This window comes from Ipomoea triloba, chromosome 14, assembly GCF_003576645.1.
Source record: "Ipomoea triloba cultivar NCNSP0323 chromosome 14, ASM357664v1".
Lineage (NCBI taxonomy): Eukaryota > Viridiplantae > Streptophyta > Magnoliopsida > Solanales > Convolvulaceae > Ipomoea > Ipomoea triloba.
In genome coordinates this window covers 3105136-3124801 of record NC_044929.1, presented here as the reverse complement: position 1 = coordinate 3124801, position 19666 = coordinate 3105136, and the positions used below count along the sequence as shown (strand labels likewise).

Here is a 19666-nt window from a genome sequence, read left to right as displayed (position 1 = left end):
TGTATATATATATATATATATATATATATATATATATATATATATATATATATATATATATATATATATATATAAAAGGAATTTTGCTAAATATATTTTGATGATGTTAACTCTTATAAGTTAAGGAATCTATAATCCTCAAATCATCTTTCTAATCTTTGATTGGATTTTTTATATATGGTCAAATATAATACTTTATGTATTGAAGATACATGTAATTCCATTCTAGTTTATACTTTAATTTTTTTGATACTATAATTTTGATAGGTGGAGATGAGTGTTGCATGGCAGCAATCTAAACTCTTAGCGTTTTGTAGAGAAAAAGGAATTCAAGTTAGTGCATGGAGTCCTCTGGGAGCTAATGATGCTCCGTGGGGAAACCCTGGGTTATTGGAGATCCCACAACTTAAGGATGTTGCAATGGCAAAGCACAAGACCACTGCACAGGTAATTCTTTCAATTCTTGCTTCAATTCACTTGTTTGTATATTTTGGATTGTACATGTGCGATTTTTTCATTAATACTGTCAAAGTAAGTCAAAGTCCGTGGGCCGACCCGCACCTACCCCGCGATGGGGTGGATTAGGACTAACGAGTCTGGCCCACGACCTGTGTGGGTTAGCTCGCAACCCCATGGAACATACCCTATATATGTATATATGTGCTTTCAAAAATATATATATTTTACAAAAAGTTCACAGGCTCACTAACCCGACCGGGACGGGCTAGGGATACCCTAGCCCGTAGGCCTGGCGGGCCTGCCTGCAAAAGCCCGCAAAAAATTAGGCCATTGATGGATTGGCCCAACTGGCTTTGATAGTATTGATTTTTTATTCCTTTGTTTAATTAGTACTTTATTCAAAACCTATGTGTATAGGTTGCATTGAGGTGGATATATGAACAAGGAGCATGTCCAATTGTAAAGAGTTTTAACAAAGAAAGGATGAAACAAAACCTTCAAATCTTGAATTGGGAACTTGGAGAAGAAGAAATTGGCAAGATTCAACAAATACCACAGCGCAGAGGATGTAGAGCAGATATTTTCGTTCATCCAAATGGACCATACAAATCAGTAGAGGAACTCTGGGATGGAGACATCTGAAAAATGGCATTTTTAAATCATACTCAATAATGATTGGAAGAATAATAATTTTATATTTATCTTGTTATTTGTTAAATTGAACCACAATATTGTTGTTTTCTTCTTCGAATCTCGGATGTATTAGCTAGGCGACAAGCCTACAAGGTGTTTATGGAGTTTATTTATTACTATACGTTTTTTTATTGATTTTAAATTCAACCTTTTTAAAATCTTGAGAAACACTTTTTAATTGTCAAACAGTTACTACATACGCTCTGATATGATCTCATATCGGCTCCACAAGAGATTGTGGAGTAGTATTTAAACTTGGCCAAACCTCGATTCATCATGAGCTAGTTTTTGTGGTAGAGTTAGGATTTTGGCTTGAGTGCCGCATCATTTGGTGCTGTTATTGAGAGGCCGGAGTGTGGTGGAAAAGGACTACATAGAAGAAAGTTAAAGTCCAGAGTGAACCCCATCCAAATGCGAAAATGGCTACCTCATGCATGACCTAACTTTTGTGGTGGAGTTGGCTACTCGGTGCATGACCTAACTTTTGTGGTGGAGTTAGGGTCTCGACTTAAACACCATATCATACGCTTCTTACTTAGACAAAAGTTAAAATGAAAGTTAACGGCGCCGTTTGTTTTTATTAATCAAAACGACGTCTTTTTGATGGAAATAATCAAAACGATGTCTTTTTGATGGAAATTTACGCTTGTATAATGGTTGGAAAACCACATTTAGGGCCTACTGTTTTATTATGTGGTGGGGTGAATCCGTGAATCCATGACACTAAAATGGAGCCGGCCCGGCCCATTGATAGGTAGTGTAGTATATTAGGCTCGTCCGGGATGAACTGCTTATCAGGAATTTTTTCTATACGTTATTTTTAAATGGATTCCAAGTAATATTTTTTAAATGGAAAAGTTACTTCGGATAGTTTTTTTTTTTTTTTTTGTTTTAACAGGTTTTTATTTATTTATTTAAAAGTCTAATTTACCTTTATAATAACGACAAAATAATTTTTATAATAATAATAATAATAATAACACCAACAACATATTTTAAAATTGATATATATCTAAAACTAAAAATAATTGAAGAATAAGTTAACTATATATAATCAATAAATAAATAATAGATTCATGTCTTTTAAAACCATTTTACATGTTATTAATGGATAGTAAATAACTAATTCATCAAATACTTTCTTTTTTACAAAAAGCTAATACTATCCGCTGGTCAAAATAACTAATACAATTAATTATTAGTAGTACGCTAATTAACATAATCAATTATCTGTTATGAACTATCCCATCCGTCCCATTTTATATGTCTGGTTCGGTTAACGAGGCTTGACTGAAATTATTTTTAATTCAAATTTTCATAATACTAAATTTAATATTAATATACAAAATTTAAAAATTACACTAAAAGTATTATTAAACATAAAAAAATAAGTAAAAAATTATTAAAAAAATAAACAAAAAAAAATAGTTGATTTGAACAATAAATAATAAGTAAGATAGATAAAATAGAACACATTGAGTAATAGAGTAATAGTTAATTGCCGAATGTGAGTATCCTATTTTGTTGGAATTTGTCAACTTTGAGCGGCGCAGTACTTAAAAGTCTTCATCGCCAAGTCAAACAAAAGTTTGAAATTGTTAAATAACAAATTCAAATTTTGCTTCTTAAATTTAAATTGATTTTGAGGTTTTTTCGTTAGTCTCCTTTTTTGGAAGCTGCACTACAGCTTCCCGATTCTATTGGACATACTTGTCATTTTTACTTCTCAGATTCTTCCTCAATCAAAATAAATAAATATTTAGCAATAGTTTTGTGATAAGAGCAAAGTATATGTGAAGAAATTTGGAAAAAATTTACAAAACGACCAATGTGTCATTTAATAATTTAAAAATTCAAAATAAATTGTTAACGTTAGCAAAATCATCAAGTAATGAATTGAAAATGCTAATTTCAACATAATTAAAGAGAAAATTTGTATAGAGTAATAATTCATAGACTGAGTCTACAATTTAAGTATAACTACTAGACTAAAATAGGCATTTTTTTCATTGATATCAATGATTCACACCAGAAACAGACTATATATATATATATATATATATATATATATATATATATATAGAAGTCTGTTCAAATGTGGCCGCGCCTTCCTGTGCGGCCGTGCAGTTTACACCACTCAATGTTAAGAAATGCACCACTTAATGTTACGAAATGCACCACAATGAAAATGCATCAAAACACCTCATAGCTCCCATGTTTCTAATTGTGCATTTCTGAACACTGTGTGGTGTATTTTTTCATACCTAGTGGTGTATTTTTGGTGATGTGTACCTAAAATGCATATTTGTGTGATGCATTTCTTAATATTGAGTGGTGCATTTCTTAACATTGAGTGGTGTAACCCGCACTGTCGCACGAGAAGGCGTGGCCACACCTGAACATGACCATATATATATATATATATATATNAATTGATATATATCTAAAACTAAAAATAATTGAAGAATAAGTTAACTATATATAATCAATAAATAAATAATAGATTCATGTCTTTTAAAACCATTTTACATGTTATTAATGGATAGTAAATAACTAATTCATCAAATACTTTCTTTTTTACAAAAAGCTAATACTATCCGCTGGTCAAAATAACTAATACAATTAATTATTAGTAGTACGCTAATTAACATAATCAATTATCTGTTATGAACTATCCCATCCGTCCCATTTTATATGTCTGGTTCGGTTAACGAGGCTTGACTGAAATTATTTTTAATTCAAATTTTCATAATACTAAATTTAATATTAATATACAAAATTTAAAAATTACACTAAAAGTATTATTAAACATAAAAAAATAAGTAAAAAATTATTAAAAAAATAAACAAAAAAAAATAGTTGATTTGAACAATAAATAATAAGTAAGATAGATAAAATAGAACACATTGAGTAATAGAGTAATAGTTAATTGCCGAATGTGAGTATCCTATTTTGTTGGAATTTGTCAACTTTGAGCGGCGCAGTACTTAAAAGTCTTCATCGCCAAGTCAAACAAAAGTTTGAAATTGTTAAATAACAAATTCAAATTTTGCTTCTTAAATTTAAATTGATTTTGAGGTTTTTTCGTTAGTCTCCTTTTTTGGAAGCTGCACTACAGCTTCCCGATTCTATTGGACATACTTGTCATTTTTACTTCTCAGATTCTTCCTCAATCAAAATAAATAAATATTTAGCAATAGTTTTGTGATAAGAGCAAAGTATATGTGAAGAAATTTGGAAAAAATTTACAAAACGACCAATGTGTCATTTAATAATTTAAAAATTCAAAATAAATTGTTAACGTTAGCAAAATCATCAAGTAATGAATTGAAAATGCTAATTTCAACATAATTAAAGAGAAAATTTGTATAGAGTAATAATTCATAGACTGAGTCTACAATTTAAGTATAACTACTAGACTAAAATAGGCATTTTTTTCATTGATATCAATGATTCACACCAGAAACAGACTATATATATATATATATATATATATATATATATATATATATAGAAGTCTGTTCAAATGTGGCCGCGCCTTCCTGTGCGGCCGTGCAGTTTACACCACTCAATGTTAAGAAATGCACCACTTAATGTTACGAAATGCACCACAATGAAAATGCATCAAAACACCTCATAGCTCCCATGTTTCTAATTGTGCATTTCTGAACACTGTGTGGTGTATTTTTTCATACCTAGTGGTGTATTTTTGGTGATGTGTACCTAAAATGCATATTTGTGTGATGCATTTCTTAATATTGAGTGGTGCATTTCTTAACATTGAGTGGTGTAACCCGCACTGTCGCACGAGAAGGCGTGGCCACACCTGAACATGACCATATATATATATATATATATATATATATATATATATATATATATATATATATATATATATATATATATATATATATATATATATATATGTATATGTTTGACATTTCATTTTATCATTAAAGATTACTAACCAATAAAAAGAAGCACATCTATAGTATATTGATTTGACCCGCAAACCATTAAAGGTTGCATGCGCATAGTTTAAAGCTCCATCTCCCGCAGAAGATCAGAGTTTCTTATCCCCTTCAATTCAGGCAGAAATCATACCAAAACCCTAAATCAGAGACATGGAGGAAGTGATTCAAATCCCAAAAGCAAAGCTTAATTCCGGTCACCAAATGCCCCTTTTAGCCATGGGAACTTCTTCTACCTCACCTCAAGATCCAGACCAGTTAACATCAACCCTTATTCGCGCCATAGAGATGGGCTACCGTCACTTCGACACCGCCGTCGTCTACGGCTCCGAGGAGGCCCTGGGGCGGGCCGTAGCCGCCGCCGTCGAGCGTGGACTTGTTGCGAGCCGTGACGAGCTTTTCATCACTACTAAGCTGTGGTGCACGGAGACTGATCATCATCTTGTTGTTCCTGCCCTCAAGAGATCGCTTGGGTAAATTTCCTTGCAAATTTTTTTTTTTTTCTATTCCCTGCAAATTAGTTTTCGATTAATTATATTATTTTAGGTAAAGAAAAATATTAAATGCCCTGTTGGGCCCACGGGTGCCGTTTTGGCAAATTATTTTGTGGACCTGGGTCCACTTTATCCATATAGAACTAATTACGTGTTATCAACTAATAGTTAAAATACTAATTGATTACATTGTTTTGTATCCATAAGTTACTTTCAAATATTATAGTCAATTATAATATTAAAAATACACAATTTAATATTTTTAAAATTTAGTACAGTTCTGATGTGTTTTGACTTAAAAACATAATTTACATTCTGAAAGTTTACAATTCCAATACTAAAAATACATCATTCAATGTCGTGCACGGTAGACCCTGGTCCATGATATAACAACTGGTCAAAAATATGTTCAACTTAGCGAGTTGGATCGATTTAGCCTGTTTTAAGGTGGGTTGGGCTTGAGTAAATTTTGGGCCCAACTCACTGAGCTTGGGACTTGGGAGTGAACCCATATAACTCGCCCCATGCTTTCTCCACCTAGGGATGTCAATTTTAGGGTTGTTATGCCGTGGACTGAAGTCCACCTTGGGACTTGCAAGGTGGACCTGGGTCTACATTCATATACACTATACTCTACATTTACATACACTATACTCTACATTCACGCTTTGTAAACTCCACATTCACACATTACAGGATTATATGTTTAGTAACTATATTACCACTGTTATGCATTCACACATTCAAAACTCTATATTCACAGGTCCTATACTCCATATTCACAACTTGAGAACTCCACATTCACACATTATAGGGCTACAAGTTGCTAGAACTTCTTAACTCAATTACAGATTCACACATGCATAACTCTACATTCACGATTTCTATACTCCATATTCACAATTTGAAACCTCCATATTCACACATTTCTGGGCAACTCTACATTCACACAATCATAAATCTACATTCACGATTTCTATACTCTACATTCACACTTTGAAACCTTTACATTCACACATTTTTTGACAACTCTATATTCAGCAATATGTTTACTAATTTAAAAAAAAAAAGACAAAAACGACGTAGTTTTGGACCCAGGTCCACCTTGCAAGGTGGACCTGGGTCCACAGCATAATTTGCCTCAATTTTAACTCCACCTAGGGATGTCAATTTTAACTTAAAATTGATGTGCTAACATTTGCTAGTTTTTTTTTTTTGTTTTTTTTGTTTTTTAATATTTTGAATGTTGTATATTCATTTGCACATTGAATTATTTTGAATGCTTATGGCAAATGGCAATATAGAATCTCTTAAAATATGTATACTATCTCCATCGTGTTTTGTATGTCTTTTTTAGCAATACATAATACAGTACAAGTGCACAAAATGATTAAATAAAAGCATTATATCAAAAATATTTCTGGTTATTTATATGTAATAATTCGTATTTTTGTTTTAATACAGGAGGTTGGGACTAGATTATGTGGATTTATATCTGATACATCTTCCGTTCAGAGTAAAGGATAGTATTGAAGGCTTGGACTTCAAAACAGAAAATATTGTTACTTTTGATATGAAAGGGACATGGGAAGGAATGGAAAATTGTTGCAAATTAGGTTTGGCCAAGTCTATTGGTGTTTCTAATTTTACTCCAAAAAAGATTTCACAACTTCTTCAGAATGCTACCATTTCTCCCGCTGTTAATCAGGTAATTATTTACTTCATTAATTTGCATATTCATCAATTATATGCTTTTGGTGCGGCCACTCACCATTAGGTACGCATAAATGCATCACAAAGTATTCAGAAATACACAATTAGGTATGGTGCAGTACCCCTGAAATTAAACCTTTTGTACCCAGTGCAAAATCTTAAAATTTTGTACTAGGTAGTGAGGAGACAATGTCTCCATAGTATATAGTACAAATCAATTTCTTTACGCTATCCATAATAGTGGATTTTGGACAGTTTTTAAGCATGGAAAAGAGAGAAAGTGCAAAGTCTTTCTGTAAATTGAAGTTCTTTCAGAACTATGGGACCCACAAATGAGGAAGAAAGTTCTTCCCTATCGAGAATAAAAAGTTTTTCTCTTAGAGAGGCGGTTTCCTCGCTTAGAAAAGCGTTCCTTCTCTCAAGAGATTCCCATTGAGTGGATAACTCTCGGCGATGCTGCATATCCAATCGGGCTTGGTGCTTTTGTTTTAAAAAGCCTTGGAAATGCTCTGCCTGGGGCCTCACTTGCGTGAGGCACAACTCTCACGCCTAGGAGAGCGTGTAATTTTTTTTTTCAGATTTTAATTTTGTTTTTTTCCTCCGCCCTCATTTTCTCTTTCCTAATCACACTTGCAAAATCTCTTCAAAAATTTCACACTATTGAGGATGGTTTTACCATTTACTTTGGGGTGGTACATGCCATATATGTCAAATGGAATACTATATATTGAATATACATTTAATTTCATTTCAGTTTATACATTTTTTGATAGGATTGATCTTATTTTCAGTTCTAGATTTATTGGTTTCATTTCACTTTGTCATTTTTTTTACAGACTAGTATTATTGTAACATGATAATTTTTTGTTATCGATCAACAAACATGTTTAAATAACGTTAAATACAAGGGTATTTCGGTCTTTCTTATGCAAAGTGCAGTAATTCACTATATTTTTATTTTTATTTTAAAAAATCAATAATTTACGACTAGAGTCCCATGTTTTCTTCAATTGCAATCTGCACCTCTGCAGCAAAGTGACAAAGCCTCTTAACCTGAGCCTCTGTAGCAGTGGAATGACACATATAAATATAGGAACAAAAAAAAAGAAATTAACACTTATAATAGAATAGACTAAAATGCCTCATATTTAACAAGATTTAAATAGTTTTGTTGACGGTGGATCAAAAATGATCATATTATGATAATACTAGGATCAATAAAGAATGTTTTTAAAAAAAAATAGAATACTAATATGTCACTTATAAATTTATGGCAAAAATATAATTAACTTTTTTTTTTTTTTGATAATATCATTTTGACAGGTGGAGATGAGTGTTGCATGGCAGCAATCTAAACTCTTAGAGTTTTGTAGAGAAAAAGGAATTCAAGTTAGTGCATGGAGTCCTCTGGGAAATAATGATGCCCCGTGGGGAAACCCTGGCTTATTGGATATCCCACAACTTAAGGATATTGCGATGGCCAAGCACAAAACCACTGCACAGGTAATTCTTTCTTCTCACACCCATAGAGTTTCTTTATAATTAATAATTTTGTTCTTTAACTGTGTGAACACACGTGTATGCATGTCTCTCGGTGTGTATAGGTTGTTTAAAATATGGTTTAATTAATTGTTATATAGCTTGGCTTGTGTTAATCAAATCTCATTATATTGATAAAGGTTTTAAAAATTTAATAACGATGATTATTAATTGGCTAGGACACCATTAGATACTAATATTTATCTATCAAAAATTCATGGTTGAAAAAATCGCTAGGTACTCCTCAGGTGTCCGTGGGCGCACGTGTATGCTTTTTATTTTTTTTAAAAATTTGTTTAAATTATTTTTTCATATTTTTTAAGATTTGATAATTATAAACTATTTAATACTTTAATAGTTGATACTAAACTATTAAATAGTAACTAAAAAATATCAGGTGTTTGAACAATATAGGGTTTTTCGCTCAAAAACAATGTCGTTTTGGACAAAATAACCTTCTTCTTTTTTAAAAAAAAAAAAAAAGAGGGAACAATAGTTAATCGAACGACTAGGCGACCTAGTCGGCACCTACTCGGTCTCCTAGACTACCGATTATGATTATACGCTAGGCGGCTGGCTAGTGCCTAGCACCTAGTACATTGCAAAAAATAATGGTCTATACTAGGGTAGATATTGCCTACGTGGTCTACGAGTGTATTTCTAAAGTAAAATGTGTTAGAATTATTAAAAATTTAATGTAGCTAATGAGTTGTACTAGAGTAGATACTCCATACGTGGTCTGGTAAGTTTAGTAGATATCCTTGTAATCTTGGTGAAGTTCACTAGAAGGAAATTGTAAAGGTGATGAGATATTTAAGGTATAATTGTGACGTTGGGTTGTACTATACTAGGTATATATCTAGCTATACTAGAGGGGCATAGTGATGCTAATTGGATATCAGACATTAAGGAGTTTAAGTCCACATGTAGCTATGTATTTACATTAGTTGATGTAGATGTGTCATAGAAATTCTCAAAACAAATCCTGATAATAATTAGATCTAAAATAGAATCTAGGTTGATAACTTTGGATGACAAACGTAGTGAAGAGGTTGAATGACTATATCATTTTTTAGAGTATATTTTTAGGCGTGAAAAACGTGTACTTCCAATTTGTATACATTCCAATAGTTAATTGGCAATAGGAAGGGTATACTTGTACTTCCAATTTGTATATATACATACATTATATTGCAATAGTTAATTAGCAATGTACAATTTGTATACAACACACCAATGCATAGTTTAACAACCAATGATGCGCTCTCTCCTAAAATCACAGATTCATTAACAAACCTAATTAATCAAAATCATACTCCAAAAAAAAAAAAAAAAAAAAAACAAACAAACAAAGAGAACAAACATGAAGTCATCTCAACAATTACCACCAGCAATAGAAAAAACCAAAAGATGAAAAGAAGTAATAACTCTTAATAGTTGTTAAGTAAACTTGGCATGAAATGCTTATAGAATTTTAAATTGTTTGACTTGATATATATATATTTTTCTCTTAATCCTTCAATTTTGTGACTGTTTTCCTATATTTTTCATGTTTTGTTTAAGTACTACATACTTATTCTATATGCTTCAAAACCCATGTACGTATGCATGTATAGGTTGCATTGAGGTGGGTATATCAACAAGGAGCATGTGTAATTGTGAAGAGTTTTAACAATGAAAGGATGAAACAAAATCTTCAAATCTTTAATTGGAAACTTGAAGAAGATGAAATTGCTAAGATTCAACAAATACCTCAGCGAAGAGGATTTAAAGGAGCTGAGTTTGTTCATTCGAATGGTCCATACAAATCTGAGGAGGAATTGTGGGATGGAGACATCTAAAATATCAATTCTCTAAATTGTTACCAACCATGGAAGAACACTACATTTAAATATATGTTTGTCAAGTTGAACTACAATAGTTTTTATTTTATTTTGTTTTATTTTTTGGTATTGTAATAAGATATCTTGAATTGTGAACTCTTATCTTCAAGTGTCACGCAATAATTAAATCGGAACTATGATAATTTGTTTGTTTATATATGTATATCGATGGGGTTATTGGGAATTGGGCTTGTTAATTAATTAATTAATTAAATTGGAGTAAGGCCCAAGAGAGAGAGGTGCAAAGCAGTGCAAGGCAGTCCCTAGTGGGGAGGCCGTGCAAGTTTAGGGGGAGGCGGTGCAAGACAGGACGAAGGGGCAGGATGTAGGGCACTAGAGGGCGCGGCCATCACCCGGGGCAAAGGCTCCACAGGCGTGCAGGCTGCGCCCTCCCGTGAGCCAGCGGTGTGTTCAGTCGCCTGGGGTGGCGATTGGTCGTGCCGCCGCCCTCGTCGGGGGCGACCAGGCGTGATTAGCTACCGCAGTTGAAAAAATCTCTAGGTGCCTGTGTATATTTTTATATTATTTTTAAATTTTTAAAAATTTTTAATTTTTAAGACGTGATAATTATAAACTACTTAATATTTAATTAGTTAATATTTAAATATTAAATATAAACTAAAAAACATCTAACAATTTAGGGTTATTTCGCTCACAACAATATCGTTTTGAGTGAAATAATCCATTTAAAAAAAAAATGAAACAATAGTTAATCGGCCGACTAGGTGATCTAGTAGCTGCCTAGACCACCGATTATGGTGATACGCTAAACGGCCGGTCAGCGCCTAGGCGTCGATTAATCGATGGCTATGCGGGATTTTTGCAACACTGTTAGCGCCTGACTTGGGCGCATACCAGGGCGCGCCTCTCTCTCTCATTAAATCACTACCCAATAAAAAGAAGAAGCACACATATAGTTGATTGGACACGCAAACGGCAAACCATTATAGGTTGCATGCGAAGCTCCATCTGCAGCAGAAGAGAAGAGATTCTTATCCCTCTCAGTTTAAGCAGAAATCAGACCAAAACCCAAAAGCAGAGATATGGAGGAAGTGATTCAAGTCCCAAAGGCGAAGCTTAATTCCGGTCACCAAATGCCCCTTTTAGCCCTGGGAACTTGTTCTTCCTCACCTCAAAATCCAGACCAGTTGACATCAATCCTTATTCGCGCCATAGAGATGGGCTACCGTCACTTCGACACCGCCGTCGTGTACGGCTCCGAGGAGGCCCTGGGCCGGGCCGTAGCCGCCGCCGTCGAGCGTGGAGTTGTTGCGAGCCGTGATGAGCTTTTCATCACTACTAAGCTGTGGTGCACAGAGACTGAACATCATCTTGTTGTTCCTGCCCTCAAGAGATCGCTTGGGTAAATTTCCTTTCAAAATTAGTATTTTTTTTTCTACTCCACGCAAATTAGTTTTTGATTAATTATATTTTTTTTAGATAATAAACTCACCACATAGTCATTATACGTGGACCAAGGTCACAAAACGCTGTCGTTTCATTAAGTAAAAGAAATAGCTGCCGTAAGTCTTAACGGAGCTCCGTAAAGGATACTACAGTTTATCTCAAAAGTTACGGCCTCACATTTGTTTTTATATTATCAAATGGAACTGTAGTTATATCGAAATGAAATCGTGATTGTGTTGAAAGGAAATTGCAATGTATATAAAATGAAACATAACTGTTTTACATATTTGAGTGTTTTATTATCCAATGAAACTGCAGTTATATCGAAATGATATTGTTGTTGTGTTGAAAGGAAACTGAATAACAATTTCACATATTTGAGTGTATAATGTCGAATGAAACTATACTTATATCGAAAAGGAACTATAATTGTGTTGAAAGGGAACTGCACTGTATATAGAGTCATTTCAACCGTTTGTTTTCATTAATCAAAACGACGTCGTTTTGATGCATGGACCACACATCCATTGTGGACCGCGGTCCACAGTAAAATTTGTGCTCACCACAAAACTGGGTATTTGGGATAAAGAATTGTTATGCCATGGAATGAACCCGAGCCCACATTGTAAAGTGAACCCGGGTTATAATACACAATTTATATAGAATGTCCACAATTTAAATTGTGAACGTTCATTATGTAAATTGTGAACATTTAGTATATAAAATTATAAATACACAATATATAAATTGTGAACATTCAATATATAAATTATATATATTTGAACCTGACCCCTTACAATGTGGACCTAAGTACACAGAATAATTTGCTTTTGGAGAAAATAGACAACGAACATAATAAAATATAGAATGGAGGCAAAAAAATATTAAATGCGAAGTTGGGCCCATGGGTGCCCTTTTGACCCCATTAGAAAACATTATTAAATTTATATAGAATTGTCAAAAGTGGTAAATTATTCTGTGGATCCAATTGGCCCACCTTGATACACAATTTATATGTTGAATGTTCACAATTTAATATATAAATTTTGATAATTCCATCTTACAAGCTAAACCCGAGTCCATAATATAATTATTAATAAAAAATGGGTTTAACTCAACGAGTTGGGTTCATTTAGCCCGTTTTAAGGTGGGTTGGGCTTGAGTGAATTTTGGACCAACTCGTTTAGCTTTGGAGTGAACCCACATAACTCGCCCCCATGCTATTTCCACTTAGAATTGTCAATTTTAGTCCAAAACCGATGTGCTAACATTTGCTTCTTTTTTTTTTTTTTGTTTTTTTTTTTAAATTTTTATTTAATTTGAATGTTGTATATTTATTTGCACATTGAATTATTTATTTCATTTAGGTGATTAATTGTTATATCCAAATAAAATAAAATAAAAAACTATTTCTGAGCCAAGAAGGAGGAGGTTATAATTAGCTTGACCACAATCCAATAAAGGCAATTGATCCTAATATAATGACATTCAAATTAAGCATCAATATGAAAAAAAAAATCAAAACAAAAATCTAAAAGTATTAATCCAAACTTAAAAATTAAATTACCACTAAGATGGTATGATATTCCTTTTTAATTAGGGAATGAAAATTTTAATTAAATGGGTAATCAAAACTCATAGTTGTGTTTTTTAAAGTTGTCAATAAAACACTGAGAGTATGATTTTGATTCTCATTCCTAATATGTAAACCTATGAACCAAACACACCCTATATCAAAAATATTTCTCGTGATTTACATGTAATAATTTGTATTTTTCTTTTAATGCAGGAGGCTGGGACTAGATTATGTGGATTTATATCTAATACATCTTCCGTTCAGAGCAAAGGATAGTGTTGAGGACTTGCACTTCAAAACAGAAAATGTTGTTCCTTTTGACATGAAAGGAACATGGGAAGGAATGGAAAATTGTTGCAAATTAGGTTTGGCCAAGTCTATTGGTGTTTCTAATTTTACTTCAAAGAAGATTTCACAACTTCTTCAGAATGCTACCATTCCTCCCGCGGTTAATCTGGTAATTATTTACTTAATTAATTTGCATATTCTGCATCAATTATATATATATATAGGGATTGGTTCAGGCACGGAAAAAGTCTTAGGTGCAGTCATGCGGTTACATCTAAGCTGTTGATCAAATCTAGATCAACGACTCAAATCAATGAAAAAAAAAAAAGCGCGTGTCTGGAAGGAAGAAGCACAATCAAAAAATGGCGCACCTTAAGTCGAAACACGCACCTTAAGTGTTAAAATTGGGCACCTTAAGTCTTTACATCGCACACCTTTAATTTAGAAAAAAGGTGCATCTTAAGTGATACAAACATGTACCTTAAGAAGAAAAATACGCACATTAAGAAGAAAAATCACGCAGCTAAAGCTTTAGACCAACGCATCTTTAAGTTTCAGCAAAAAAACGCACCTTAAGTTCTCAACTGAAGAACTGACGCACCTTAATAAGGAAAATCATGCATCTTAAGCGCAAAACCTACGCACCTTAAGCACAAAACTTTCGCACTTCAAGTTCTCAACTGCATAAGTAACACACCTTAAGCACAGAACCCACGCACCTAAAGAAGGAACACCTAGAAAAAAATAGAATTAACTCTTTTTTTGATAATATAATTTTGACAGGTGGAGATGAGTGTTGCATGGCAGCAATCTAAACTCTTAGAGTTTTGTAGAGAAAAAGGAGTTAAGGTTAGTGCATGGAGTCCTCTAGGAGCTAATGGTGCCATGTGGGGCAACCCTGGGTTATTGGAGATCCCACAACTTAAAGATATTGCATTGGCTAAGCACAAGACCACTGCACAGGTAATTCTTTCTTGTTCCACTTGTCATGCATGGAATAGTGATGAGAACAAATATGAAGTCATGTTGAGCAATTACCACTGGCAAAACAAAAAATCAAAAGCTGAAAATGAAGTAATAACTTTTAATAATGAGCAAATACTAATTTTGGTCCCACAACTATTAGCAAAATGACAATTTTGGTCCACATGTTTCATTTCTACCAATTTTGGTCCCACGACTATTGTTTAGTACCAATTTTGGTCCCACGACTACTGTTTTAGTGCCAAAATTCATCGCGCCGATCACCCATTCGTTTAAAACTTATCGAAATCTAAAATTTTTGAAGGTATTTTCGTCCTTTTCAACTCAATATCCCAAATTTGAGCATGAATAAAGAGATTTAAGCCATAAGATCGATCACAATTCACAAATTTTCTCCTTAAATTAAGGTAAAATGAGGAGGAAAATTGCGAATTTTGATCGATTTAGGACTTAAATCCATTTATTCATACTCAAATTAAGATATTAAGTTTAAAATGATGAAAATACGCTTAACAATTTTAGATTTTTGCACATTTTAAACGAATGAGTGACCGACGCGATGAATTTTGGCACTAAAACAATAGTCGTGGATGAAAATTGGTATTAAAACAATAGTCGAGGGACCAAAATTGGTAGAAATGAAACATGTGGACCAAAATTGTCATTTTGCTAATAGTCGTGGGACCAAAACTGGTATTTGTAACATTAAATTGTTTGACTCGTTGTACATTTTTCTCTTATAATCTTTCAATTTTGTGACTGTTTTTCTATATTTTTCATGTTTTGTTTAAGTAGTACTTATTCTATATATATTCTTCAAAACCCATGTACGTATATATGTATAGGTTGCATTGAGGTGGGTATATCAACAAGGAGCATGTGTAGTAATTGTGACGAGTTTTAACAATGAAAGGATGAAAGCAAATCTTCAAATCTTTAATTGGGAACTTGAAGAAGATGAAATTGCTAAGATTCAACAAATACCTCAGCGAAGAGGATTTAAAGGAGCTGAGTTTGTTCATTCGAATGGTCCATACAAATCTGTGGAGGAATTATGGGATGGAGACATCTAAAAAATCAATTCTCTAAATCGTTACCAACCATGGCTCAGCGTGCATGTAGAAGTTATCTGAATTGTCCACGGGATCCTTATCTTACTGAAATTATGGCTGTGAAGGAAGCTTTTACTTGCCTTTAAGAGTCTTAATGTTGTTAATGTGATAGTTGAGTCAGATTGTTTGAATTTTTGTACCAATTTTAATTCTTCTTGTCAAGACTTTTCATATGTTGGTCATTTAATTAGTCATTGTCGTTTACTTGCTAGTGATTGTGGGAACATTATGGTTCGTCATGTTAAAAAGTCAGCGAATCGCGCAGAGCTTGCACGGCGCGACGGGTTCTCTTCCCTTTCATTGTTGAGTGGAATTCCATCCCACCAAGTTGTATTTCGAATCTTGTTATAAGTTAATAAAGTTGTTTGCTGTTGTTTAAAAAAAACACTATATTTACATGCTTGTCAAGTTGAACTACAAAAGTTTTTATTTTATTTTATTTTATTTTTTGATATTGTAATTAGATATCTTGAATTGTGAAATTTGATCTTCAAGTGTCAAGCTATAATTAAATTGGAACTATGATAATTTGTTTGTGTGTTAATTGGTATAGTATCTGGTCATGCCAAAATTATGATATTTTTAGAAGTTAGTGATACTTTAATTGATTATAATTTATACTTCTATTCTGAATAAATAATTCAAACACTAGTGATAAAAAGTTGGAATCGCCTACGTCGTGTGAGTCCACAGGACAGCGCGGAGCCAAGCGTTAAAGCTTCCGCCATCGCCGATGAAGCTGTAAGAGGGAAAGGCATCACCAACAAAACTAGCCAACAAATATGGACTTAGCTTAGCAATGCTGTCTACAAATAACAACAAGCTAAGCCTTCTTCAATTCAAGAAACTGAGAACATCGGTGTAGACACAGAAATTTTGACATAATTAAGCTGGCTAATAATATTGGATCAAATAGACCCTCAGACTATAGGGCATTGTGCAATTAGGCCCTCCAACTTCAAAAAGCTCTAATTAAGCGCTCAAACTTGTTATTTTGAAGCAAATAAACCATTTAACTCATTTAATTTGTGACTTGTGATTGCGGTCAATCAAAATTCTGACGAACCTCCAACCAAATTCCAGTCACCAAATCAAAACTACAGCCACCGGCCAGACGAGTCCAGCCGGCGCCGGTCAAGGGATCGATTTGAGAATTAATTTTTTTGGGGAATTTCATTATGTACTTTGATATCAATAGTCAAAATCAATTGTTTACTATTATACAAAAAGTTTAACTAGTAGTTAATACATAACTTTATTTTTTTATACTTATACAATAGTCAGTGTCACATTTTAAGTGGTAAGATGTTAGACTTCACCTTCCAAATAAGTAACTTTTAAAGTTAAGAATAAATTTAGACATATATAAATAGTTGAGACACCAAATCAGGAACTAATAACCCTATATTAAATTATTGGTTACCAAGTGAAATAAAAATTTGAAATTACTAAACAAGTAAACAATATTTTGAAGGGCAAGGATCGGAAGAAACGTGAAGATGTATATGTCTTAAAGTACCTATGCAAAGACTATTAAGAGTTAATACCAGATTTGCAAGAGAGCCTGGTCTTAACTTTTCGTGTACACTTGAATTACCAGTATTGAATTTTGTATGAAATAGATATAACCAAAATATTATAAGCATGTCACAAGGCCATGTCCTGGATGTGTAAAAATTTGTCCACCTTTTTTTATGTCCTGAACCTTTGAAAACTACAAACATCCAAGTATATATTGTTATTTTGCCTTAGGTTTTCATGTACACTTAAATCACCTTAATTGGATTTAATGTGAGAGAGATATGATCAAAAGATTCTCAGCATGTCACAACATGTATAGGTTTTCATGTACACTTGAATAATATGTCTTTACCTAATATAATAATGTAGCGAATAAGTCAATTTAAAAAAAATTTAAAAAAAAATGATTTTTTTTAGTGCTACTGACTCTATTACATTGTAGTATATGTTCATCTATACTTTCTCTCTCTATTGAAGCACAAAGAGTCAATACCGCCTCCATTGAGGCGATCTCATAAAACAATAATGTGATTTAATATATGCAAAAATAATCCCAAGGAAAAGAGAATGAAGTACGGAAAATCCAAGTCGTATGCAAACATACTTCCCTTAAAACGAATTTACTATCTCCTCGGGATGCTAGAAACATTGTAACGTCACGGATGAAAATGGATTACGGAAAATGCACCTTCAGGTTCAGAAAGTGCATAGTGCTATAGCTCCTTCCAGTGCTTAATTAATTGTGCAAAGCACAGGAAGCAAAGCACTTGGCGTTGCTTAAACACAAGCATAATCATAAAGCACCACATCATTCAACTTCCCTTATTTTTTTTTAATCACAAATAGTCTATTTTGAGAATCGATTTGTCATTTATCTATTATTTTTTTTGAGCGTGTGCAATATATCAATTTCTTTGCTTCACCTAATCTCAAAAAGCTCCCCACACCCTGATCCAACAGAGCATCTAGGACAATGTAAATTACATCAATTCAACGACTCAGGACACATATATGGCCAAGTTATCAGTGCACACAAGAAATCTGTGCTCACTTTGAGCATATATAATTCCCATACTGTGTTACCAAGTTTTGAACATTAATCTTTTGTCTCAAATTGGTTCATATTTACAATTCTATCAACATTTTACGAGTGCCCAAACAACACTCAAGATTCCAATTATTGATGCATATGTACAACATTGACAAGCCACAAGAGGCACGGCCAAGGTGTAGAGATAAGACGCCTGTGATCAGATGGGATGACGGAGCCCCCACGCACACGTTGAAACTTGAAAGCTAATGGCTCGAGACTTTGTCATACACAAGTCTTCTTATTTTGTTTTCCTTTTTCTTTTTTTTTTTAAGAGAATACACAAGTCTTAATCGAACCATTTCAATTCAATACTATTATGGTGTATTTGGTTCATGTGTTTACACATTAGAAATGAAAATTAAAATCATAATTAGTGTTTCATTTGGTTGAGTACAAATAAAAAAAGATATTCTCAAAGCATATAGTTAATTCAACGACTCAGGAAACATGGTCAAATTATCAGTGCGCACTAAAAAACATTAATCTCTTGTCTCGATAGATTGATATTTACAATTCTATCATCATTTTACTAGTGACCAAATAACACTCAAGATTTCAATTATTGATGCATATGTACAACATTGACAAGCCACAAGAGGCACGTCCAAGTTGTAGGGATAAGGCGCCTGTGATCAGATGGGATGATGACAGGAGTCACGGAGCCCCCACGCAAACGTCGAAACTTGAAAGCTAATGGCTCAAAATTGATATTTTTAGTGGTGATTTTGTAGCAAAATATAAAACATGTGTGGTCCACTTTTCGATTTGGGTCAAGATGAAGTAGATTCAAGTTCTTCTAATTGAGATGAAAAAATTAATATATTATATGCTTAAAATTGAGAATAGGTGAAGGAAAAAATTAATTATTAAATATATGTGTAAATTTAGAAAAAATATAAATGGGAAGACTTTAAGTGGCCTTTGTCCCACATT

General features: G+C 33.1%; 3 protein-coding genes across 4 annotated transcripts in view; all 3 read left to right on the top strand.

Annotated features, from left to right (window-relative positions):
* The window catches only part of LOC116004346 (methylecgonone reductase-like), a 3671-nt gene extending 2377 nt beyond the window's left edge, over nucleotides 1-1294 (top strand). Inside the window, exons 3-4 of the mRNA XM_031244346.1 lie at nucleotides 268-447; nucleotides 877-1294. Coding sequence (XP_031100206.1) covers nucleotides 268-447; nucleotides 877-1101 — 405 coding nt within the window. The 3' untranslated portion in view covers nucleotides 1102-1294. The remainder of the gene's footprint in view (nucleotides 1-267; nucleotides 448-876) is intronic.
* A 3894-nt stretch (nucleotides 1295-5188) lies between these two features.
* On the top strand, nucleotides 5189-10907 carry LOC116004345 (protein REDOX 2-like). Its single transcript, XM_031244345.1, has 4 exons — nucleotides 5189-5596; nucleotides 7082-7325; nucleotides 8654-8833; nucleotides 10486-10907. Exons 1-4 carry the CDS (start codon nucleotides 5277-5279, stop codon nucleotides 10708-10710), a joined length of 969 nt encoding a protein of 322 aa, XP_031100205.1. The 5' UTR covers nucleotides 5189-5276; the 3' UTR covers nucleotides 10711-10907.
* Nucleotides 10908-11544: 637 nt separating this feature from the next.
* Nucleotides 11545-19666, top strand: part of LOC116004343 (methylecgonone reductase-like) — a 57416-nt gene continuing 49294 nt past the window's right edge. The window contains exons 1-4 of one of the 2 annotated variants that reach the window (XM_031244341.1): nucleotides 11545-12115; nucleotides 13949-14192; nucleotides 14807-14986; nucleotides 15853-16431. In XM_031244341.1, coding sequence (XP_031100201.1) covers nucleotides 11796-12115; nucleotides 13949-14192; nucleotides 14807-14986; nucleotides 15853-16080 — 972 coding nt within the window. In that variant the 5' untranslated portion in view covers nucleotides 11545-11795 and the 3' untranslated portion in view covers nucleotides 16081-16431. Of the gene's footprint in view, nucleotides 12116-13948; nucleotides 14193-14806; nucleotides 14987-15852; nucleotides 16432-19666 lie in introns of those variants that run through there. The other variant, XM_031244340.1, reaches the window with a different exon arrangement.